Source organism: Plasmodium gaboni, chromosome 9 (assembly GCF_001602025.1).
Source record: "Plasmodium gaboni strain SY75 chromosome 9, whole genome shotgun sequence".
Lineage (NCBI taxonomy): Eukaryota > Apicomplexa > Aconoidasida > Haemosporida > Plasmodiidae > Plasmodium > Plasmodium gaboni.
This window is the reverse complement of record NC_031489.1, coordinates 635980-663182: the sequence shown is the minus strand read 5'-3', so window position 1 is coordinate 663182 and position 27203 is coordinate 635980. Positions and strand designations below refer to the sequence as shown.

The window sequence follows — 27203 nt, the reverse complement described above, 5'->3', positions numbered from 1 at the left end:
GGACATTTTCTTAATCATAAAATTGGTGTAATATCAACAGAACACATAATTGATCTACATTATAATAAAAAAAAAAAAAAAAGAAGAGAGAGAAAAAAAAAATTAACGTGAATAAATAAATAATATAATAAAAAAAAAAGGGTTCAGCTTTTATTAAATGTTTTATTTGCAAAATGTGCATGTCTTTTGAGTGTTTTTATTTTTATTTTATTTATTTTTTTCTTCTTTTAAATTCATATATTATGGCTATATAATAATAATTTACATTATAAATCTTGGTCTTCAGCTTCAAGATATTCATCGACAACATCAATCAGTGTGTCAAGCTTCATGGGGAAAAGTAAAATTTGTTTCCTTTTTAATTTATTCTCACCTACATTAAAATATAGACACACATATATATATATATATATATTATAATGTTATTAAGTGTTATTCGTGTAATGTAATTAATTAATAATATTATTTTTTCCTTTTTTTTTTTTTTTTTTTTTATTTTTTATTTTTTACCTTTTGGGTATACTACTAAACTAGGATAGTAATCCACCGATTCGTCAATCATATCATTAAATTTAGCATCCATAGTTGCAACTAAGACATCTTTATATTTATTTTCAAGATGGAAATAATTGGCTACAGTATCCCAAAAAGTAAATAATGGTTTACATTCTTTACAACCATGAACATGATAAAATATAAGAACAATTTTTTCAGGATCCATAACATATGATTCAAAATCATTAGAACATAAAATTTGATATTTTTGTTTTTCTCTTCTTTTAACTGGTTTCTCTGATTTTCTATAAACAACAAGATTCTTTTTTAAAAATTCATCTAGGAAGCTTTCTACATGTGATACAGTTATATTTTCATCCATTATTTTGGCATATTTTTTAGGTCTTAGCATTTGAGTCAGAGTAACAAAAGAGGCATTATTATAATCCATAATGCTGATAAGACTCATATGGTTTTCTATATTAAAGTGTTCTAAAACTTCATCTTTTCTTGGAAAAACAAACTTGATCTAAAAGGAAATATATATATATATATAAATATATGTTATTATGAATATGTAAATTTATCACACAATTAACGAGTACATATATTACATATATATATATATATATTTATTTATTTATTTTTTTATTGTCTTTTTTGTGTGTGTTACCTGATTGTGCTTCTTTATTAAATCGTAGAGATCTACATATAATGAATCCGAATATTCACCGAAACGATTAAATATGTAAAAATAAATATCCCCATTAATAGGTGGTAATGTTTTTCTATGATAATTAATAATAACAGGAAATTGTTTCATATAATTTTCAGCAAATTGATATATACTATCAGAAGTCCATATACCATTAGAAGGAACATATGTATCTTTATATTTAAAATTTTCTTTAGGCATAGTAGATCCAGGTCCATTAAAAATTTCAATTTTTATATCTTCTTCATTTTCAACATATATTAAACCAACAGCTAAATTTGCTAATTTTTGTGTTTCACCAAAATGTACGAATTTATTAGCATTTTCAGATCCTCTTATACAAAATGCAATAATACTTGCATAACCTTTTTTTTTATGCATGTCTACATATTTCTCCACATTATTTTTTTCCATTACTTCTATTGAAGGTTCAGGTAATAATTTAAACCATTCTAATATATTTTCTTTTGTATATTTTCTATTAAATGTATATCCTTTTTCAGGATCAAAATCTTTAAATGTTAAAATTTTTGGTATAGTTTTTATTTCAAAATTATCAGCTGTTTTTGCTAAACTAATCGTATCAACATAAACAAATACTACATCATTATCTATTAATTCATTCGAAGCTTTTACAAATTCTTTATAAACATTCTTACATTTACTCTCTTTCTCATTACAAAATAAAGCCATACAATTCTGAGTATGCTGGCTATATATCTGTAATTCCACTTCATGTGTTAAATGCTTTACATTCCTTGTTTCCTCTTTACTTATTCCTTCCCATATTGCACCATCAATTAATATTATATTATTAAAATCAACATAATATATTATGTATATTATCAAAATATACAAAACATTCGTAAAGCAAAAAACTTTCATTGTAAATATAATAAAATAAATATAAAAAAAAAAAAAAAAAAAAATATATATATATATATATATATTAATATATTTATATATAATTCCAATTAATTTTTCGTATTACTCAAAAATAAAAAATATATATAAGAATAAATAAAATAATAATAATAAATAAATAAATATATGTATATATATATATATATATATATATATATATTATATATATAATAATTTATTATATGAAAAAAAAAATTAATAATGAGACTAAATAAATAATATATATTTAATTTATAATCTTATATTTTAAAATATATATATTATTTTCTTTTTTTTTTTATAAAACGTATTTAAAAAAAAAAAAAAAAAAAAAAAAAAAAAAAAATACGGTAATATAAATTATGTGTGTCTGTAAAATGTGGAAAATCTATTAAAATATATATGGAAATATTATGTATATATATGTATTTTCATAGACCAAATATCAAATTTTTTTGCATTAAGTTTTATATTGTTCTTCTTTTTGTTTTTATTTAAATCTAAAAAATGCTTATTATAATAAATAAACATTTAAAAAAAAAAAAAAAAAAAAATGAAGTGTATTATTATTATAACTCAAATTTTTTTTTAGAGTAATTAGATATTTTAATAGATATTGTATATTATATATATTAAAGGGTCATAAATACAATATATATTCCATATTATAAACTTTTTATATTATTAGAGACAAATAACAATATTTGAAATATATATTTAAGGAAAGATTAAAATTTATTTACTCTTTAAAAGGAAAAAAAATATATACATTATATATATATATATATATTTACTCATTTAAAAAATAATTATAATTTTCCTGTACAAAAAGTAAATATTCATAAATTAAAATAAATATATAAATATATTTATATATATATATATATATTTACTTAAACAAAATACATATAAGACATTCCGCATTTGCTGATTGAAGAAGAAAATATTTTAACATAAATATAATTTTTTAGGTTACATAAATTTTCTTTATATTTTATTGAACAACATATAATTGTAATATTATAATGAAATATAATATTAAAATATAATATTAAAATATTATATTAAAGCTTTTTAATTTTATTTATAAATTTTTGTTTTTTTAATATACGGAACGACAAAAAATTTTTACAAACTCTAGTACACTTTTATTAGTATATTTCACAAATCATTAAATAGAAAAAATAAAAAATAAAATTATATCTCAAATTATATTACTATATTAAAAAAAAAAAGAAAAAAATTAAATATGAATATATACATATATACACATATATATATATATATTAAGATGTTTCCTTTTTGTTTGGTGTATAAATATTATTTCTGAAATCCCATCTTAATAATCCCTTTTCACCTTCATCTCTTCCACTACAAATGTGTAAAAGTTGGGCTTCCCTTCCGTCACTTCCAACAACCATTAAACATGGCACATCACTTCTTGGGCCTGACCCATAGAAAGGTACTTCATGAGAATTTGTTACTCGGAAATGTTTTTTCAATATATCTGTTAAAGGGTCAGCTACGTCTACATATAACCATGGCATGTGCTTTTTATGATCTTCAAATGATTTTCTATCTGGGTCTATGCTTACAAAAATTACTTCTATTTTTTGGCTTGATCCTCCTTCGTTAATGGTCTTATAATACTATATAAAATAAAGAAATACGAGAAAAAAATTATAACAAAAGAAAATTAAATGACATATTTAGTATATATATTATTAAGATTATGTAATAATAATTATATGCATATTTTTTATATTTATATGAAAAATATAGAAAATTTAACCTGTTGTAAGAATGGTAAAAATGCTCTACATTTGGGATCACTTCCATTTGAAAAAAATATGGCTACAGATTTTCCAAATAAATGCTTTTCATTTACTACAGTATTGTTAATATTTTTTAATGATCCTTCTGGAAATAATATAAGATCTACAAAAAAAAAAAAAATAAATAAATAAAATATATTAAAATGAAGGAGCAATATATATATATAATATGTTGAATTAATTTTTTTTTTTTTCTTGTACCCATGTCAGAGTAGTTTATGGGCATATATACAGTCTCCAATTTAGAGTTATCAGCATTTTCAGACGTTCTTCTTTTTTCCGCTTGATAAGGAGAATTGAAATTAACACATGCCATTTTATTTACAAGGATAAATAAATATATATATATATAATAAATTAAAATTAAAATTTGGTATGAACGAAGAAAATCGAAACAAGAAAAAAACAATAAATATATAACTAAATAAATAGTATGATTAATATATTAAAATAATTTGTATAAAAAAAATTTAGATGAAAATATAAAAGGAGAAACAGTAATATTGCATAGAAACCTTTTGTTTGAAAAAAAAAAAAAATTAAGACAAAAGGTAAAAAAAAAAAGTTTGAAATAAAAAAGAATTTAATATAAAATAATTTTATATTTTTCTCATTTGGACATAATATATTTTATATTTTTCCTTGTCTTTTTTTTCTTTTTTTTTTTTTTTTTTTTGGTTCTTTAAGTGTTCATAAAAAAAAATTAATAAGCTAAATTTGATTTTGCAACCTTATTTATTTATTTATTTATTTTTTTTTTTTTTATTTTTTTATTTTTTTTTTTTCTTTCGCTACTAGCTATTATTAATACAAAAGGATATATGGTGAAAATATAGATATTATTTTCTATTTACAAAAAAAAAATATGAGAAGTTCATGTTGTATAATCTCCATTTTTTACATGACTTACAAATATGTTATTAAAAACGTTTACACAAAATAAAATAAAAAAAAAAAAAAAAAAAGACCTGTACCGTTCATGTTTTTATGAATAATTCACATAAAAAAAAAAAAAAAAAAAATGGAGAAAATTATAAACACCTTTGTTAATATAGTTTATTTATTTTATCACATTTATACCTTTTTTCTTATGTAATATATATACATGTGTTTATAATATATATTTGTATATAACTTTTTTTTTACTTTTTCTTTTATTAAAGAAATTGTTATATATTTATATGATTAGTCCTCTTAAAGAATGTGTTTTAAACACCTATTTTAAGTAAACGTAAATAACAAAGCGAAAAATATTAAGAACTTATATATATATATGTATATATTTGTATTTATAAATAACAACTTTATGTAATATGAAAAAATGGCTATTTTTTTTAACTGGAAAACAAAGGTTATTATATATCAGAGTAATAAGAAATAAAATTATTTATTTTTCAGTCCTTTTTAATATAATAAAATGTAGAATGTATGTTATTGAGATATAAAAAGTGGATAAATATATTTTTATTCTTTTTATATATTCTATATAAAATAATATATTAAGCAAAAAAAATAAAAAAAAAAAAAATAAAAATGCGATAATAAATGTATTAAACAAAATATATTATCTGATAAAATTCATTTTTGACACAAGCCTTTTTAAAAGGTCTATACTTTAAGATTATGTAAATTAATATTATCCCTATGAATATAATATATATAATATATATAATCCTACAAGATTGTAATATTTATTTTATATATATGAATAAATTTAAATGGTATTATTTTTGCAGTATATTAATATTACTTCAATTTAAATTTTCTATTTATTTTTTTTATGAAGTACTTAAAAAATTTTTATAAAAGATTACTTATAATATTGAATTTTTTTTTTTTTTTCTTTTGCTAAAAATAAATATTAAAATATTTATATAGATTTGTGCATATTATAAATATAAAAGGTATATTATATATATATATATATATATATATATATATATAATATATATGTATGTAATAATTCTTTTATACTCCTTATAATACCAATTTACCTATATTATTTTAATTAGAAAAAAATGATTCTGTAAGATAAGTTCTTAATTTATTTTCATTTAAAAATTTTTACTGAAAAGGGAATTGTTGTACATGTTTCTTCCTAAGAATTTTCCTATTTTACATTTGCATGTGTGTAAAATGATTCTTGTAACGTTTAATATATGTTCTTAGTAAATGTATAAAGAACTAAACAATAAAAAGAAGTAAAATGAAATAAAGACATAAAATAATTCTTTTTTCTTTTTAATATAAAAATTATATAAAGAGAAAATTTAAATTTAAAAAAAAAAATAAATAAATAATAAAAAAGAAAAAAAAAAACACATTTTTATTTTAAGGTAAATTTGTATAAATTTGAACATTAAAAATTAAATAAATAAATAAATAAATATATATATATATATATATATATATTTAAAAGAAAAGAAAAAAATTAATATAATAATAAAAATATATATATAATTTCCTTCATGATTTAATTATTATTATTATTATTATTTATTTTTTTTTTTTTTCTTCTTTATATTAATCTAAGTACGTAATATAGAAAAAAGAAATTCGAATAGCTAGTAAAATTTTTACTCTTAAAAATATATATATATATATATTATTATTCATATATCTATTATGTACTTATACATAACAAATTATTGAAAAGTATATTTATAAATGGAAAAATTTTAAAGAAACCTATGGAATTTTTTTTTATTTTAAAATTATATTTTACTTAAAAATAGTGATGGTGTTTTAAGTGAAAAATTTAATATATATATATATATTTAGGTATATTAATTAAAATTTTTTTTTTAGATATTTTAAATGCAAATGAGGTGAAATTTTATTTATAAAATAAATATAAATTTTCATAGTGTTTCTATAAGAGTATAAAATTATATAGAATATATGATAAAAATTGTAGAGTGTGTTAACCTAATAAATGAATATCTTTTTACATACATATACCCTAGACGTTCCTTTTTTTTTGAAAAATGTTCGTCACACAGGTAAAATGAAACAAAAAATAGATATTATATATATATATATTATAGATATGTATCTTTTTTTTTTTGTTTTTTTTCTATGTTATCAAAGGGAATTTAAATATATATATATATATAATGCACACACTAGTGAATATATTATTATATATATTTATTTACATTTATTTATCAATATATATATATATTTTTATTTTTTATTTTTCATTTTTCCTTTTTAAGGCATTGAAGTTTTTGGCAATGAGTATACCTTCTCAATGGACGGTATAATAACATGCCAACCGAAAAAATCTAGTATAGGTCAATATTGCAAAAGTTATGAATTATCAGATGTAAAATTAACATATATACAGTTTACTGAGATATTAAATGTACTTGGTAAAATATATAGACCTAACACATATAATTTTATATATAAAAATTGTAATCATTTTTGTGATGATTTATTTGAGTTATTAAGTGGGAAAAGATTATTTCATAGATTCATGTTATATTCAAGAATAGGAAAATTATTTGGTAAATTTCGAAATGTTGCTTTATGTGGTTATATTAATTCCATGGAAATAACAAGAGATGATAAAATTTTATATATATATGCATTAAAATTATCTAAATCATTATTACAAAAAAATGAACAACTTAAAAATACTAATGAAGTTATATATCTTAAAGATATTAATTATGAATGTTATAAAAATTATAATGAACATGCTTCATCCTTTTATGTAATCCCATATCAAAGTTATGCAAATAATTATTCTACTACACAAAAAATATATTATAATGATAATCTACTAAATAATGCAATTAAATGTTTAAGTGATGAAATAAAAAATAATTTACCAAAACCAGAGCCACTAACTAGCCTTTATTCTTTCAGTACAAGTGGAACATATTCATTCGGATAAACAACATAAAAAACAAAAAAGAAAAAAAAAAAAAAAAAAAAAAACACACACACATAAACATATAAACGTAAACATTAAAAAATAATAACAGTAATATTTCTAATAATAAAAAAAGTATGATATATCATAAATATATTATATAGATATATATTTTTTTTATTTTATATTTTTATAAAAATAAATTTATAAAAATATATCAGAACATAACTTTATTATCATATAATTATATCAAAACATATTATTCAAGAATATATTAATTACTTTATAGAAATAAAAAAAAAAAAAATCCTTTAATTTTTACAGAATAAGGTATATTTTGTAACACTTTTATAATTTACATACACCAATGTAAATATATTCAAATATTTGTTTCATTAAATCAGTTTAATAATGACAAAAAAAAAAAAACAAAAATAATAACAAAAAAATAAATGATAAATATATAAATACATATACATATAATAAAAAAAATAATAATGCGAAGAAAATATATTAAAATTAAAAACAATAGAACATTATTTTATTAAAAAATTCAAAAAAAAAAATAACAAAATAAATAGTTTTATATACAAATAATGTTTTTTTTATTCTTTTTTTCCCTTTTTGTCTTTTTTTTTTTTTATTTTATTTTTATGCTTACTATTTTTCATTTTTTATTTACAACATTCCTTTTGTTCAAAAAAAAACGATTTAAAAAAAAAAAAAAAAAAGAATAGTTGTTTTCATTATTTTTTTGGGGGTTATAATATCCTCATAAGATAATTAATGATACTACTTGTGATCACATTAAAAAAAAAAATATATATATATTTATATATACTTAAAAAAATTTTATTTTAAATATATATAAATATCAAAAATAAATTCCATAAAAAGATTCTTATATATAATAACTACATATCCTTGAAGCTATTTTTATTTAAACTGTTTTTTCTTTTTTATTTTTTTCTTTTGAAGGAGATATAATAAAATAGTTAATTAAAGTAATAATAATATATATATATTATGCTGATATAAAATTGTGTTTTAAGTTTTATTCCTTTATTTTGATGTTAACCATATATAAACAAATATAACTCCAAATATAACTTGTATAGAGAAAAACTCAAACCAAGATTTCTTTTTATTTTTTTCATTTGCATCTTTATTTTTCATTAAATCAAAACATTTTTCTAATAAACCTATTTGTTGTGAATCTAGGGTTAATGCAAATTCTTTTACGTTACTTAATAATTTTGAATCAACAGTTGCATTTTTCTTATCTCCATTTTCTAAATGTTCTTTATCAAAATTCTCATCATCTTTCAAATTTAATTGACTACAGGCATCACCTTTTCTTATTTGCTGTAATTTTGTAACTATCTTTTCACCATTCTTTTTTAAATAATTTGTTGATTCAATAACATCATTTGATCTTTCTACAATTATTCTATTAGTTGATAAAATGGATCTCATTAAAAATATTAAGTTAGCGTTTTTATCTGTATAAGAATAAGCTGATGCGCATATACTGATAAAAAATACAATTGGAAAAAATGTTCTAAGGAATTTTATTTTTTCATATGGCAATAAATATCCTAAAGCTGGAAGCCAATCAAAAGTTGTATCATCTTCTATAAAACGAAATTGCAACTCGAAACAAAAGCTAGCTATATTATACACTAAAAAAATCTACAAGAAAAAAAGGCAAATAAATATAAAATAATCACATGTATAAATATATATATATATATATATATATATATATGTATATATATATATACTTATTTATTTTTATATATTATTAATATTTATTATTCGCACACAGTTCCACGTATACATATATACAATCCTTTAATTTTTTATAATTCCATACTTGTCTTGAAAATTCTAATTTTTTCGGATATGAGAGAAAATATCCTATAATAAAAAACATTGTGTGTTGAACTAAAGAAAGACAAATTAATAAAGTCGCTGTGTTGTCATCTATTTCTCCTGTAATTAAATATAAAATAAAATAAAAATTAATTAATAAATAAAAATTTAGATGACCTGTTCAGGTGAAAATAATGAAAAGAAAAAAAAAAAAAAAAAAATATTTATATACTTTTAGCTAGTTCATACCATTTTTGTAATCTCCAAATCTATTATAATTACTTCTTCTTACATCATCAGTTAAAACATCATATGCTTGCTTTAATTTTATAAATGATGAATTAGCTGATTCGTCGGGGTTTTTATCCTAAAAATAAATGAGAAGAAATATATATATATATATATATATATATATATATATATATAATTTATTATTCATATTTAAAATTTATTATATTATAAACCTACAGGATGATAAATTTTAGCTGCTTGTCTATAAGCTGTCTGTATTTCTTGTTTCGTAGCGTTGGGTGTGATATTTAAATAGGTATAATAATTTTCTCTTTTCCATGGTACACCCTTGTATAATAGAAAAGACAAAATTAATATATAAGCAGCGTATTCTGAAGAATAAAATAAAATAAATAAATATATATATTAAAATATGTTTACAATTATATATATATATATATATATATAGTATTTTATTTTATGTTTAGATTATACGTAAGAATATAATTCAATACATAAAATCATAAATAGTTTTTTTTTCGATTTTATAAATAGGAATAAACAATATTAAACATATAAATATGTATAATTCTTTATGATAATGTAATAATAATAAGTAGACTACATATTATTTAAAGAAAAATTATATGATAGTATACATGATATATATATATATATATATATAATAGGTTGTATTTTAAATGTACATCACTTATTTTTCTCAAAAGATTAAAATAGGTAAAAAAAAGGAAACACAAAATAAAAAATATATACATAAATATATGTATTGTATATATATAATATGAATGAAAGGTAATATTGTATGAACATATAAACTATATATAAATATATAATATATATATATATATATAAATAGATTTAAATATATAAAGTTATTTATTTTTTTTTTTTAAAAGCTAACTGAATTTTTGAAGGAATTTTATTTTATCACTATTCACTATTGCAACTCCAAACGCAGCAATAATAACTTGTAATATTATATCGTTCAACATTTCTAACAAATAAATTATTTTCCCAATTTATGTATTAGTTCTTTTATGTAACTTTTATAATTGTGTTTTCTCTTTTCTCTTTTTCCTTTTTTTTTTTTATTTTGTTTTTGTTTTTTTTTTATTATTAAAATAAATATTATTATTATTTCTTCTTTTTTTTTTTTTTTTTTTTTTTTTTTTTTTTTTTTTTTTTTTTTTTTTTTTTTTTTTTTTTTTTTTTTTTTTTTTTTTTTTTTTTTTTTTTTTTTTTTTTTTTTTTTTTTTTTTTTTTTTTTTTTTTTTTTTTTTATTATTATTATTTTTTCTGTTCTTTTTTATTTTATTTTATTTATTTTTAAATTTACAAATTTAATGATTAATTCTTTTCACTAGTTGCTGTCATTATACAAATTACATAATATATATAAAAATAAAAAATGTTCCAATAAAAATCTTATAAGAAAAAAGATATACTTAATAATATTTCTTCGTATATAAATATATATATGAAATAATTATATATTGCTCATTGCGTATTATATATATATATATATATATATATTTTCTTATATGTATATTATATATACAAATATTAATATATTTTTTTATTTTATCCTCGTGAAATTTGCATGTTCCCTTCAAAGTTTTACATAAATTTTATTCCCATTATAATAAATATATTATATATATAATATATATATAATTAGTATATTTAAATATAATGAATTTATTATAAGAATTAAAGTGAAACAATATATACATGTATATATTATATATATATATAAAGAAAAAAGGATGAAAAATATTTTATATGTATAATAATATTGTATATTCCATATATAATATATATATATATTAATATAATTTTGGAGAATTTATTTTATTTTTTATTTCACATATATCAAAAGAGTTAAGTGAAAAAAATATATACATAATTATATATATATATATATATATATATATATCATTTATTATAAATATAACAATGGCTACCTTTTAAAAAATAAAAAAAAAAAGTAAAAGAATGAAAATATAAATAGGAAGAAAAAAATAAAAAAATGACGAAAAGTATATTTCACAAGTAGAAATTCTTAATTAAAAATTGTACTTAAGTAATACTTATGCCAGAAAAATATAAACATTAAAATATATAATATATATACATATATATATATATATATATATATATATATATATATATATAAATTATTATATGTATATGTTTTTTAATCTGATCATTTCCATTTCAACATGGAATATTGTTTTTGTCATATAAGAGAAAAATGCTTATTGTATTATTTCAACATACATAAAATAATACAAAATGTGAAAAAATTCTCATGAATATTTAGTAATATGATATATAATTTTGTTCCTCGACATTAGATATTATATATATATATATGTATTATATATAATATATATTTTTTTTCTCTCTTTTTTTTAAATGGTTTAATATAATAATACCATAAAAGATATATATATATATATATATATATATATATATATATATACCAGTTAAGAAAAGAAAAATATAAACATATACTATAATATTATATATATATATATATATATATATATATTTACCTTATTGTATTTATAAAATATTTGGTATAATTTTTTTTGTACACTTTTTTTTATATAAATTTCATTTTTTGATATTATATATAAAAAGAAAGAAGTCTTTACATTCTTATATAATATATTATTCATTATAACATATTATACATTTATTTCTTTTCTATATAATATTTTCCTAATTCCAAAAAAAAAAAAAAAAAAAAGAAAATATGAATAAATGTGATATATTAAAATAAATAAATAATTTTATGTATATAAAAAAAAAAAGAAGCATATGTATTAAAATTTATGTATAAAATGATTTTCTTTTAAAAATTTATATATTTTTATATATTACATGTATATATATATATATATATATATATTAAGAATGCTCAATATAAAATGAAAGATGGATATATAACAATTACAATATAATAACATATAAAATATTCTTATTTTATAAGTACCAAAAAAAAGAATATATATATAAATATATTATATATATATATATATATATTTTTACCATATTATTTTATTTATATATTAAAAAAGAACATAAAATGACAAAAAAAAAAGAAAATAATATTGTATAAGTATAATAAATATATATATAATATATTACAATATATATTAATATTATGTGATTCATATTTAAAAAATATAATATATTTTTTATTACATTATTTTATTTTCATAATAATTATAAAACATATAAAATTCATATAATTATATACATATAAAAATATTTTTATTATAATAATACTAATTTTTTTATTTTATAGAATTAAATAGAATTTCTTTCCTATTTTTTTTCTTCACATATATATAATATATATATTATATTTTCTAAATACTTTTAAAACATACATATAATATATATATTAAACATATGTACATGAAAATATTACATTTTATATAAAAAAATATTTTTTATACATATAAATATACATACTATATCATATATATATATATTATATATATATATAAAAATATATTATTATTATTCCTTTAATGTTCATATATATATATACATATTATTTTATTTATTATTTTTTATATATTTATGTATTTTATGTATTATTTATTATTTTTTTTTTTTTTATATTTTAGTGAATCACTTTTCTATTTTTATATGTAAATATATCTAATATAAAAAAAATATGAAGTTTAATTAAAAAAAGAAAAAAAAGTTCTATTTATCATCTTTTTAAATATATATAAAATACAATCATTTAAATATCACATTGTAATTAAAAACGTATATTTTCATATTTCATAAGATTTTTTTTTTTTTTTTTTTTTAATTTTCTTATTATATATTTTAAGGAATAGTATAATACTATTTATTTATGTAAAAGAAAGAAAAAAAAAAAAAAAAAATATATATATATTATATATTTATAATATATATATAATATATATATAGTATAATATTTATAATAATTTAAAAAAAAGAAGATGAAGAGAGATCGTTCTGAAAACTCTGTTGAAAATACAGACCCCAAGCATAGGTAATAAGAATATTTTATCATAACGTTAATATTTTTATGTGATAATATGAAAACATATAAAAAAATAAATATGAAGATTTGTATTTTGTATTATATATATATATATATATATATATATATATAACCAAACATACAAGAATTAATATATAACTTTACCTTTGTATTTATTAATTGTAACCGTTTTCTATGTGATAAATATTATTTCCATGATAATATGATACATATATATATATATATATATATTTTTTTTTTTTTTTTGTTATATATAGCAAAATTGAAAATGATGATCCTTTGATGCCTTTCATGCAAGATTTTGAAGACAGTAATATATTATATAAAATAAGACATATATATATGTATAATTTTTTATATTAATATAATTTATATTATACATATGAAACAACATATATAAATATATATATATGTATAATTATTATTTTTATTATTTTTTTTATTTTTTTTATTTTTTTATTTTTTAATTTTTTTTATTTTTTAATTTTTTTTTTTTTTGTTTAATAGTCCAAAAAGATATTGAACAGCTAGATATAAAATGTGCCCATGAGCAAATGAACATTCAGAAACAATATGATGAAAAGAAAAAGCCCTTGTTTGAAAAAAGAGATGAGATAATTCAGAAGGTTCCAGGTTTTTGGGCAAATACATTGAGAAAGCATCCAGCATTAAGTGATATAGTACCAGAAGATATTGATATATTAAATCACTTAGTAAAATTAGATTTAAAGGATAATATGGATAATAATGGTTCATATAAAATAACATTTATATTTGGTGAGAAAGCTAAAGAATTTATGGAACCTTTAACCTTAGTAAAACATGTAACATTTGATAATAATCAAGAAAAAGTTGTTGAATGTACACGTATTAAATGGAAAGAAGGAAAAAATCCAATTGCAGCTGTAACACATAATAGATCAGATTTAGATAATGAAATTCCTAAGTGGTCTATATTTGAATGGTTTACAACTGATGAATTACAAGATAAACCAGATGTTGGAGAATTAATAAGAAGAGAAATATGGCATAATCCATTATCATATTATTTAGGATTAGAAGAATTTGATGAATTTGATGATGATTTTGATGAAGAATTTGATGATGATGATGATGACGATGATGATGATGAAGATGAAGATGATGATGATAAAGATGATGATGACGATGATAAAGATGATGATTTAGATGGTGATGATGATGGAAATAATGATGATTAGGTATTTAAATTATATAAATCAAAAAAAATAAAATTATAATGAAAAGTAAAATATATTATATGTATGTATATATATATATATATAATATATATAGAGAGAAGTAAATTTTTTTTTTTTTTTTTTTTTTTTCAAAAAATTATACATATATATAAATATATATGTTAATATTTATGCGTATGAATATTTTTGAGCATTTACAAAAATTCTTATATTTATGTGACTCTTTTATTTTTTATTTAAAAACCATATTTTAAAAAAGAAAAAAAAAAAAAAAAAAAAAAAAGAATTTTCAAGAACATATGACGAAAAATTAAAAAATTTATATTAAAATATAAGTATACATATGTATAATATATACGAGAGTTAATGTATATATATGGTATAAAATATTAAATGAAATATATCATTGTTGGTATGATAGTACCTATATTGCTTCATACACATATATATATATATATATATATATATATTTTCTTGTGTAAGTTTTTCAAATGTCTATAATAAAAGTAATGAAATAAAAGAAAAATTGAAAAAAAAAAAAAAAACATATTATGATAAAATATATTATATATATATATTTATATATATATATGTTAATATTTATGCACTCAATTCGTACATTTTTTTTGCAAACTCCACTTTATTATCCATAGATTCCTCATATATTGTACGACGAGTACATGTATAATAATCTTGGTCCTTTTTGAGTACTTCACTAAGAAGTAAGTATTGAGTGTAATCCTCTCCAGAAATATATTTATATGCCAATGATTTCAAATATTGACTTTCATTGATTTGCCTTATATCACTTTTGATTCTTTCTTTATATGGATCTACAAAAACACCTAATAATTCTTGTGGTATAATTAATCCCTTGCCTATATCAGCTATTAATTTACATATATCATAATTAATTTTACTATTAATATAAGAATTTTTTTCATAAGCTGGATGATTTAATATAAAATTTCTTAAATACATAGCACCTGTATATATTTTACCACTACATCTTTGTTTAACAAATTCAATATATTCATCTATTTTATTTTTAGCTGATTGATTTAATAATCCTTCTTTAAATAACTCATCAATATATTTGTAACATAAAAAAAATAATCCATTCTTTTCATTGAAAAATATATCATATATACTTTTTTCTTCATATTCATTATTCAATGTATCATAATTTAAATCCTTACGGAAATAAAATTTTTCTTTTATTAATGCTTCTCTTTTAGATGCTCTAAATAAATTTTCTTCTAACAATGACATAGGAATATATAAATTTAATCTTTCTTTTAATATAAATTTAGATAATAACATAACTAATGTAACAACACATGAATTTTCAAAATCTGTAATTTGAATATCAGGTGTTCTAAATTCAACTCTCCATCCAATTGAACTTGGTCCTTTAAAATGATTATCAAGAATTGGAGGTGGTTTAAAACGTACACTGTTCCAATTCGTACTTTGAAAATTTTCAAAATGTTGATGAGATGATAATACCTTTTCTTCATAATCTTCTATAAATTCAAAATTGTCACTTAAATATATCTTATTCATATTTATATCTTTTCTATTCTTATATTCAGTATTGAAATTATTTATATTGAAATTATCATTGTGTTTATTCATTTGTTTTAAACAACCATCATTCTTATTCCTTTCATCATTGAATAGCATACCTTTTGATGATTCTTCTACATTACATTTAGATTTTTCCTCATCATTTGACAATTCCTTTATTTTCTTCTCAATGGTAGCAATGTCCTGTTCACTATAAGAACCTTCAAATACAACAATTGGATCTCTCACAAATAAAGAGGCTATATGTCTAGCTAAATATTCATCCACATTTTCCTTTTTCAATTTGTCATACACATTTTTGTCAAGTATTACATCCACATCGTTATAAAAATAGTAATTTCTTTTTAATGGCAACTCATTCGATATATATAAAGATATTCCTGAATATCTTGGTTTGCATATATATGACAATTCTTCTTCTGTTCGACAATCCACACTATTAGATATTACTCTCCATCTTGTATCTGTTTCGGTTAGGAAACCACCTAAATATGGAGTACATGCAGTAAGAGCAAGGAAAAGTGGTGCAATAACAGCTAGCTGATCATATACATATTTTGCATCATCAACAGTTGGAAAAGACATGGTTAATTGTTGACAACACATACTCATACCAAAAAACATGGCATCTAAATAAACATAATTCTTAATTGGATTATTACATTTTTCTGAATATTCTTGTATAAATTTTCTATCATAAACATAAATATAATCATCTTCATCATCCATATTAGTAAATAAACTATTTTTTAAAACGGTATCCATAAGGTTGCTTTCATCATTCTTTTCTTCTCTATTTGTCAAATCTAATGTGGCATTAGACATGTTTTGTAGGTCATCCCCTATATTTTTATTTTTTATATGTCTACTCTTTCTATTTGTCATAGATTTATTCCATATTAAGTGTTCATCTAATATGAGTTTTTTCTTAACTTTTTTAAAAAGTCTTTTATCATTACAATCAAGTGACAATTTCCAATGATCCATTTTTTCGGTATTAATATCTTTATATATAGGATTAAAAGACACAATTTTGGTTCCTCTTCGTTTTCTTATATTTTGTGTTAAGGTAACATATCTTGCATGAGGACTTATAGTCATATCTGTAATAAGTGAGCTCTTACTATATGTATTGGTTTGTTCAGGTTTAAAAACATCACATTCAAAAAATGAATCTGTTTTTTTTAATGAGCTAATAAAAATATCTTGTGTATTTGAATTATCATTACAGCTCCTTGGTGTATTCATCTTATCTTTATTTTTATCTTCTGTTTCATCATCATATATATCTTGTGAATCTTGTTGTTGTTGTTGTTGTGGTTGCTGTAAATCTTGTTGTTGTTCTTCTTCGTCGTCGTAATTTTTTGCAAATGCTGTATCTGAATTAACAAAATTGGTCGATTTATTTTCATCTACTTCATATGATACCATTTCAATACATGAGATTTTATTTTGAACAGATGAATTATCAATAATTTTAGATTCATTGTTTTTATTATTAATTGTTTTCAATATATTATTATTTGAATTATGACTTTTTTCTTTAAGTGTAGTATTTTCTTGAAATTCGTCTTTACTTTTTGAGTCAGATTTCTTTTTTATATTTTCTTGACCAGTAATTCTTCTAGCCATAAGAACACTATTGTTTAAAAGAACGTTTGGAAAGCACGGAAGTGTAATAGCTCTGGCCCCTTGAATGGCACTAAGAACATTATTTAATTTACTTCTTCTAATTCTCATAGAATCTTCAACAAAACATGAAGAATTTATATCTAATTTAAATGGTACAGATGGAGTACCTTCTATAGTAAAAGAAGAATATTCTGGAGTCCAATGTGAACCATATTGACAATCAATAACACTTTCTAAATTCATCATTTCATCTATTAAATCAGAAGCACATAATAAGGCAGAAGATTCTTTTAACGCTTCATCATTTCTTATTATTATATATTCAATCTCATCACCAAACATTATATTTTCATCATAACGGTCTTTATTTAATTTATATACATGCACAAACTGTAATATACCATATAATCTAATTAAAGATTTCACATCTTGCACATCATCCCAGCTTAATGGCGTTCCAATTTTTAAAAATCCCATATTAAAAAAAAAAAAAAAAAAAAAAAAAAATATATATATATATATGAAAAAATATATATATATATAAATATATATGTATTTTTTATGTTATTATGGAAGTAGAAATATACAAATCATATAAATTATTATATACATATATATATATTGTATGTTATATGTTTGTGTGCGTAGTACACTTTTAAAATAAATATAGGAATAAAAAGGTTTTCCTATAAATATATATACATATATATTATTACACTTTATATATTTTCATAAAAATATTCTAACATATAATATAAATATGAATTAATAGTTATAGATTATATATATATATTATTTAAAATAATTTTTTTTTTTTTCTATTTTATAATTTATAATAATTAAAAAATGAATCAATATATATATATATACATAAATCTAACATAATATAATATATTATAATATTTATAATAGTAATTTTTTTTTTTTAGTATTTTTAATTTTTTTTTTCATTATTTTTATCTTTATAATTTTTTTAATTATAATATTATTTTTTATTTTATTTTATTTTATTTTTTTTATTTTTGATTATTATTATTATTATTATTTTTTTTTTTTTATGTGACCTTGTTTTCACTATTTTTTTTTTTTTTTTTTTTTTTTTTTTTTTTTTTTTTTTTTTTTTTTTTTTTTTTTTTTTTTTTTTTTTGCTCTAGTTTTTATTTTTTTGCTATTCTTATTTTTGTGTATTCAATGATTCACAATTTATAATATATACAAATAAAATATCATATTGTTTTTATTTTTTTGTTATATTTTGACACAAAATTAAAATATAAATATAATAAAAAATATTATATATATTATACAATATATTATTTAATATTACATTATACATAACAAAATGTGTTTTTTTTTCTTTTTTTTTTTATTTTTAAAATATTATTTATGCTGTTGTTTTTCTGTCAATTTGGAATATCTACATATATATATATATATATATAAAAATATATATATATATATATAATATTTAATGCATTTATTTTATTATTTTTGTCAATATTTTACACATTAAAATATATATATATATATATATATATATATGTTCCTTTGTTTTTATTTTATTATTTTATGTATAACCAAAACAAAGCAAGAAAAATATATTTTCTCTTAATTTTTGTTGCAATATGTGAATACGTGATTAAATGATAAAAAAAAAAAAAAAAAAAAAACACATATATATATACACATAACATTTATAAAACATTTATTTACATATATTTTTTTTTTTTTTTCACACCCCGATTATATTTAATACATATATGTATTATATATTTGAAATGTGAAAAAAAAAAAAAAATAATAAATTAATAAATAAACATTTGTAACAATTGACAAGATGTCTTCAAAATGTTTGCATCGTTTTGTATATACAGAAAAATAAAATAAATAAAATAAATAAAAAAATAATATATTTTAAAAATTATATATATAAATAAATAAATATAAATATGTATATATATATATATATATATATATATATATATATTTTTTTTTTTTTTTTTTTTTTTTTAAGATGGGTTTTGGTTGGACAACCCTATTTTAATTCATGCATCATTCTCATATAACAACTTTTTTTTTTTTTTTTTTCAAAATATAATAAATAAAAAAATCTATACATATTATATATATATTATAAATGTATATTTATGTATCTTTTATTATATATTTATATATATATTATATATATGACAATACCATTTATTTTAAAAAATAATTATACATATAATATGGTTAACTTATATATATATATATATATAATAATTATTTAAAATAAAAATATGTCCTTAATTTGATAAATACAAAAAATACATGTATTTATAAAATTAATATAATATAATATAAAGTAATTGTTTAAAACAAAAAAAGGACAAATAAAATAAATCTCAGGTGTACTTTTTATAGTTACGACATAAAAAAAATAATTACATTTTTTTCTTTTTTCCAATATATTTTATAAAAATAATAAAAAAAAAAAAAAAAAAATGTGGTCTTAAAACTACAACTTTTTTTTTTTTTATATTTATTTGTTAAAATTATGTAAATATTAATAAATCTTTGTTATTTATTTGCAAAAGTAAAAATAAAAAATAATATATATATATATAATACATAAATATATACTTAATAATTTATTTATTATTTTATTTTTAAAATATATATCTTTTTTATAAAAGGATTCTTCATAATATAAAAAATATATATTTTTTTATATTTTATTATATATATATTATAATATATAATATGCATAATTGTAGGTTAAGAATAAAATATTTTATCATTACATAAATTACATATAAAATAAAAAGAAAGAAAAAAACATACCTTAATTAAATTAGCATAAAAATCTATAAATAATAATATTTATATAATGAATCAAAATGAATTATAATATATATATATATTTATATTTATAATATTTTACAATTTATATATTAATTATTTTTATATGCACTTCCTATTTAAAGTATATATATATATATAATATATATATATAATAGTAAATATAATTATGTTCCTATTATTATATTTTTTATTCTACAAAAAAATGTAAATAGCAATTATTGGTATTATTATATATATAATATATATATATATTATATATTTATATATTTTTTTTTTAAATATTAACTTGTTTTTATATGCTTTTCAATTTATATTTCCGCTACGGTTTTGCTATTAATACCTCTCTATCTAATAAATGTTTACTTTTTTTTTTTTCTTCTTTCTTATTATTATAAATATAAATAATATTAATATATGTTTCATAGGCATATTTAATATTCCGAACTTTGCATATATATATATATATATATATAATATGAATTTTTTTTTTTTTTTTATTCCCTTAAAAATTTTTTAATATATATTATATATATATATATATATATATATATATATATTTATTTATTTATTTATTTATTTATATATATATATAATATATATATATATATATATATATATATATATATATTTATATATCTCATTTACATTACATATATCTCTATTTTATATACCTATTTATTTATTTATTTATTTGGTGTGTGTGTATATATATTTATATATTTTAATACATTCCTCTTTTTATGTTTCTCATTTGTTATAACAAATATATATATATTATATATATATATATATATATATATATATTATATATATATATATATATATATATATATATATATATTTATTTATTTATTTATTTATATATATGTGAAGAAAGAAAAAGAAAAAAAGTTAAATGCAAAAAAAGCTTTCTTCTCTATATGTGATTATATACATTTTGTTATTAATATTAAAATTAAATCATGGTAATTCAAAATTAAATTACAATAAAAGATATACTCATGGAAGAGTATATAACAATATAGTACATAACCTAAATCATCAATATAATAAAAAAAGAAACAAAAAGGAAAAAGAAAATAAATATATACATAATAATAATATTATACTACCGTCTAGTATTATTAAAGGAAGAAATATATATATATCAAACCCTAATAAGCAATATACTTATTGTAATAATAAGAATAATTATTATTATAATAAGAAGAATAGAAAAAAAAGGTGCTATATTAAAAAAAAAAATTATAAAAATTTATATTATTACATTTATTTTTTTAACACAAGTACCAATCGAAGGTTCTTACCAAAAAAAAAAAAATATATATATAATAATAGATATAAAAAGATATTAAAATGTAGCAATATGTCAATATTATCAGAAAAAAATATAGAAAATGTTATATCTCCTTGTGAAAAAAAATATAAATTAGAAGACATCATATCAAACGGAATAAATTATGATTATAGACAAATAAATGAAAAAAATACAACACCTTTTATTCAAGTAGCACCTATGATAAATGTAACGAATAGACATTTTCGAGCTATGGTTCGTATTATTACGAAGAGAGCACAATTGTGGACTGAAATGATTGTTGATAATACTTTATTATATAATTTAAATAATTTAGAAGAACATCTAGGTTTTGATATTAATGAACATCCTATTGTTTGTCAACTAGGTGGTTGTGATGTGAATTCCATGTCAGAAGCTGCTATTTTAGTAGAACAAGCTGGTTATGATGAAATAAATATTAATGTTGGATGTCCAAGTACTAAGGTTGCTAATAAAGGTGCTTTTGGTGCTTCTTTAATGAAAAATCCTGAACAAGTCAGAAATATTGTATATGAAATTAAGAAAAAGGTACAAATACCTGTAACTGTGAAAATTAGGACAGGAGTAGATAATTATGATTCTTTTGAATTTTTAAAAACATTTATTGAAACAGTTTCTTCAGTTGGATGTAATCATTTTATTGTCCATGCAAGAAAAGCATGGTTAAAAGGATTAGATCCAAAACAAAATCGAAAAATACCACCATTAGAATATTATAAAGTATATGATTTATGTAAATTATATCCTCATTTGAAATTTACTTTAAATGGAGGTATTCAAACAATAGAAGAAGCAATAGCTTTATTAAATGGTTATATGCCAGAAAATTATAATAATTATAATGATACATCAAATTATATACAAATTCACAACTATAATATTAACCCTTTAAATGGTGTTATGATAGGAAGAGCATGTATGGAAAATATTACTGTATTATCACAAACAGATAAATTAGTTTATAATCAAGATATTCCATCTACAGCTTATAGTAGAAGAACAATATTAGAAGCATATAAAAAGTATTTAGAAAAAAATTCTTTATTTTATAATCTTTCTAGTTCATTTGAATTATTAAAACCTGTATTAGGTATATTAAAAGGAATGCCTGGTCATAGAATCTTTAGAAATAAACTTGATACATATATAAGAAATTATACATCTACATTACCATGTTCAGAAATATTACAAAAGGCTATAGCTGATGTTGATCATATTGCACCTGGATGTTTGGATCTTCCTTTACATGATTACCAACTACAAAAGGAATACATTAAAAATTATTAACAATCAAAAATTTTAACCCAAATCTTTTTTTGTACAAAATGGATAATATATATATATATATATATATATATATATATTTATATTTATATTTATATTTATTTATTTTTTTTTTTTTTCAATTAATTTTTAAAATTTTATTAAAAAAAAGTAATAAAGAAAATATTATTTTATCTATATTTACACATATCACAAAAAAACATATGTTTATATATAAATATATGTATATTTATTTTTTTAATTAGATTGTGTATATGTTTATGTGTTCCACGTCTAATTCATTTTTTTTTTTTTTTATTCATATTATATATTTTTAATTTTTGTGTTATTTAATTTTTTTCATATTATTTATAATGAAAAAATTATAATTAAATTCTATATCATAAAAATGACATAATTCAAAATGCAATCTTAAAAAAAAAAAATTTAACATAAATAAATAAATATATATATATTTATATATTCTTATTAATTAATTCATTTTTTAAACATATTTGACTGTCCATTTACTACTATGACCTTCAAATTGTTTAGTCGTCATTTATTGATTTAATAACTTCATCAACTTCTCCTAAACATTCTTTCTCGATAGCCCTAAGAAGGTAGAAAAAAAAATTAAATAAGAATATATATTAATATATATATATATATATATATATATATATATATATGTATATATGTTTCTATCCCTTGTTGTGTTAAAAATGCTTACATGTTCTTGTTCAGTTGTGAGATCACAGACTTTTCGTTCCCTTCCAAAGCATCTAATGTTATTTTTAAAGTATTAAGGCACTAAAAAAACAAGAAAATTAAAAAAAATGAAATTAATTGTGGAGATAACATTTCTACATATAGTCACAATTATTTATTTGCGCAGAAAATAACTCTCATCAATCCATAAAATATATATATATATATATATAATAACATATATTATCTCTTTGTTCGAATTCCTTTTCAAAATGTTATTACCTCTGCAGTGTTATTCTTTGATTCTCTTAGACGTGTAATTGTGTCTTCTGTGCTCCTATTAAATATGGAGTATATAACGTCGATTATTTCTTCTATTGGAGTTAAGGGGCTAAAGGGAAAAAAAAAAAAAAAAAAAAAAAAAAAAATTAAATAAATTACATATATATAAAAAAAAAACAAAGGATGAATTTATTCCATTTTTTATATATTTTACCTGACTGTTTCAGAAGTGTCAGCATACAAAGTTGGAGGATCCAAATCAAAAGGAACAAAAACATTTAACAATTGTGTTGTTTCATTATTAGATATTTTTTTAAAATGATTATCATGGATAATATCATCTTGTATTATATCAGTTTGTTTTTTTTTTATTAAATTAGCTCGTTCAACTAAATTATTTTTTTTCATAACAATATTTTTATTTTTAATATCTGTATTATTCGTTTTTATAAGAACAGGAGGGTTCTTTTTCTCTATTTTCATTTTACTCTTGAATAAATGATTGAAGCCTTTTTTTGGTACCTTGGAATTATTCTCTGATAATGTATTAGATGATTTTTCTTCATTGTCATATTTTTTTGAGGTATCAGAATTTTTACCGCTATAATTAGAACCTACCTTAGGAGTAAGCGTGCTATTAATATTATTTATATTATTATCTACATTTGAAATTTTTCTTTTAACATTTTCTTTATTTTGAATTATATCTTGGTTATTACTATGTATATCATTAATAAGTATTAATTTACTATCATTATTTTGTATTTTGTTTTCATTATTATTATTTAATGGTTGGACCAGAAGGCTTTTTTTTCTTTCATGATTATTAAGGCTTATGGAGTGTTTCTTATTTGATCCTTTCTCTACATCGTCATTATTTATATTATCATTAATTGTATTATCATTATTTATATTATCATTAATTGTATTATCATTATTTATATTATCATTAATTGTATTATCATTATTTATATTATCATTAATTGTATTATTATTTTCTGTATTATCATTATTTATATTATCATTATTTATATTGTCATTATGTTTATTATCATCATTTTTATTTTCATTAAGTTTATTATCATGATTTTTATTGTCATCATTTTTATTGTCATCATTTATATGATTTTTATCTTCACTATTTGCAGTACTATTCCTAGGTGTTAAACTATACTTATAAGCATATTTCAAGGGCATCTTTACCATATTTTTAAATAATGAGTTTCTTTTTTCATTAATTCTTGGAATTATAGATTTTTCATTGTCTATAGACATATTATCTGAATCAATTTTAACAGATTCTTTTTTTGTATTTATATCCTTTTCAACATTTTTACCTAACATATCTGAATTTATAAGTGCACTATCTCGTGTAGTACGTTTGGAACTTATAATATTACTCTCTGCCTGAACTTTTGTTGTTCCTTCATCTGTATTGATAGATATAACAGATTTATCATTTATTTTACTACCATTTCCTACACTTATGGAATTCTTTCTTTTATTCATTTTACTATTGTTCATATTATGATCATCGTTATTAACGTGTGTGTTATTATTAATTTTTAAAAACTCTCTGAGAAGTTTATGATCTACATTATTATTATCATTACTATTATCACTTTTATTATTATGATCACTATTGTTATTATGATCACTATTGTTATTATGATCACTATTGTTATTATTATGATCACTATTATTATTATTATGATCACTATTATTATTATAATCACTATTATTATTATGATCACTATTATTATTATGATCACTATTATTATTATGATCACTATTATTATTATGATCACTATTATTATTATGATCACTATTGTTATTATGATCACTATTATTATTATGATCACTATTATTATTATGATCACTCTTATTATTATTATGATCACTATTGTTATTATGATCACTATTATTATTATGATCACTATTATTATTATTATTATTATTATTATTATTATCACTATTCATGTTGATACTTTTATCCTCTTCATCTTTTGATATATCTAACAAGTTAACAACTTCTATGGAATTATTTTCATCATTTTTTTTCAAATCGGACACTTCTTCTTTTGGTGCATTTTTTGTTTTACCAAAAAGTTTAAACCTCTTAAAAAGAGAAGTAGTGTTTTTGTTTTTTTTTTTTGTATTTTCATTACCATCTTTCTCTTTAGAAATAATATCTTTTTTTTTATTTCCTCCTGAAATATCTTGCATAATTTTATTCTCACCAACTTTTAATTTGCTGAGTTTATAGGTGCTCAGAGCTTCCTTTTCTCCTTCTACATAATTCTCCAT

General features: G+C 18.0%; 8 protein-coding genes across 8 annotated transcripts; 3 read left to right on the top strand and 5 right to left on the bottom strand.

Moving 5' to 3' along the window:
* Positions 1 to 266: 266 nt before the first annotated feature.
* On the bottom strand, positions 267 to 2095 carry PGSY75_0919400 (protein disulfide isomerase; the record flags this gene model as incomplete). The annotated part of the gene is made up of 3 exons (XM_018785599.1): positions 267 to 373; positions 511 to 1024; positions 1169 to 2095. 3 exons carry the CDS (start codon positions 2093 to 2095, stop codon positions 267 to 269), a joined length of 1548 nt encoding a protein of 515 aa, XP_018641940.1.
* A 1304-nt stretch (positions 2096 to 3399) lies between these two features.
* On the bottom strand, positions 3400 to 4264 carry PGSY75_0919300 (putative thioredoxin-like protein 1; the record flags this gene model as incomplete). Its single annotated transcript, XM_018785598.1, has 3 exons — positions 3400 to 3762; positions 3906 to 4051; positions 4150 to 4264. The coding sequence occupies 3 exons, from the start codon at positions 4262 to 4264 to the stop codon at positions 3400 to 3402; spliced, it is 624 nt and encodes a 207-aa protein (XP_018641939.1).
* Positions 4265 to 6883: 2619 nt separating this feature from the next.
* PGSY75_0919200 (putative PPPDE peptidase) lies at positions 6884 to 7852 on the top strand (the record flags this gene model as incomplete). Its single annotated transcript, XM_018785597.1, has 2 exons — positions 6884 to 6950; positions 7167 to 7852. The coding sequence occupies 2 exons, from the start codon at positions 6884 to 6886 to the stop codon at positions 7850 to 7852; spliced, it is 753 nt and encodes a 250-aa protein (XP_018641938.1).
* A 1041-nt stretch (positions 7853 to 8893) lies between these two features.
* PGSY75_0919100 (putative DnaJ protein) lies at positions 8894 to 10950 on the bottom strand (the record flags this gene model as incomplete). Its single annotated transcript, XM_018785596.1, has 5 exons — positions 8894 to 9523; positions 9708 to 9826; positions 9956 to 10073; positions 10175 to 10329; positions 10860 to 10950. 5 exons carry the CDS (start codon positions 10948 to 10950, stop codon positions 8894 to 8896), a joined length of 1113 nt encoding a protein of 370 aa, XP_018641937.1.
* Positions 10951 to 13950: 3000 nt separating this feature from the next.
* Positions 13951 to 15235, top strand: PGSY75_0919000 (nucleosome assembly protein; the record flags this gene model as incomplete). The annotated part of the gene is made up of 3 exons (XM_018785595.1): positions 13951 to 14003; positions 14273 to 14325; positions 14523 to 15235. 3 exons carry the CDS (start codon positions 13951 to 13953, stop codon positions 15233 to 15235), a joined length of 819 nt encoding a protein of 272 aa, XP_018641936.1.
* Positions 15236 to 15835: 600 nt separating this feature from the next.
* On the bottom strand, positions 15836 to 18934 carry PGSY75_0918900 (gamma-glutamylcysteine synthetase; the record flags this gene model as incomplete). Its single annotated transcript, XM_018785594.1, has 1 exon — positions 15836 to 18934. The coding sequence occupies one exon, from the start codon at positions 18932 to 18934 to the stop codon at positions 15836 to 15838; it is 3099 nt and encodes a 1032-aa protein (XP_018641935.1).
* A 3262-nt stretch (positions 18935 to 22196) lies between these two features.
* Positions 22197 to 23927, top strand: PGSY75_0918800 (putative dihydrouridine synthase; the record flags this gene model as incomplete). Its single annotated transcript, XM_018785593.1, has 1 exon — positions 22197 to 23927. One exon carries the CDS (start codon positions 22197 to 22199, stop codon positions 23925 to 23927), a length of 1731 nt encoding a protein of 576 aa, XP_018641934.1.
* Positions 23928 to 24454: 527 nt separating this feature from the next.
* On the bottom strand, positions 24455 to 27203 carry PGSY75_0918700 (hypothetical protein; the record flags this gene model as incomplete). Its single annotated transcript, XM_018785592.1, has 4 exons — positions 24455 to 24518; positions 24637 to 24716; positions 24897 to 25005; positions 25111 to 27203. The coding sequence occupies 4 exons, from the start codon at positions 27201 to 27203 to the stop codon at positions 24455 to 24457; spliced, it is 2346 nt and encodes a 781-aa protein (XP_018641933.1).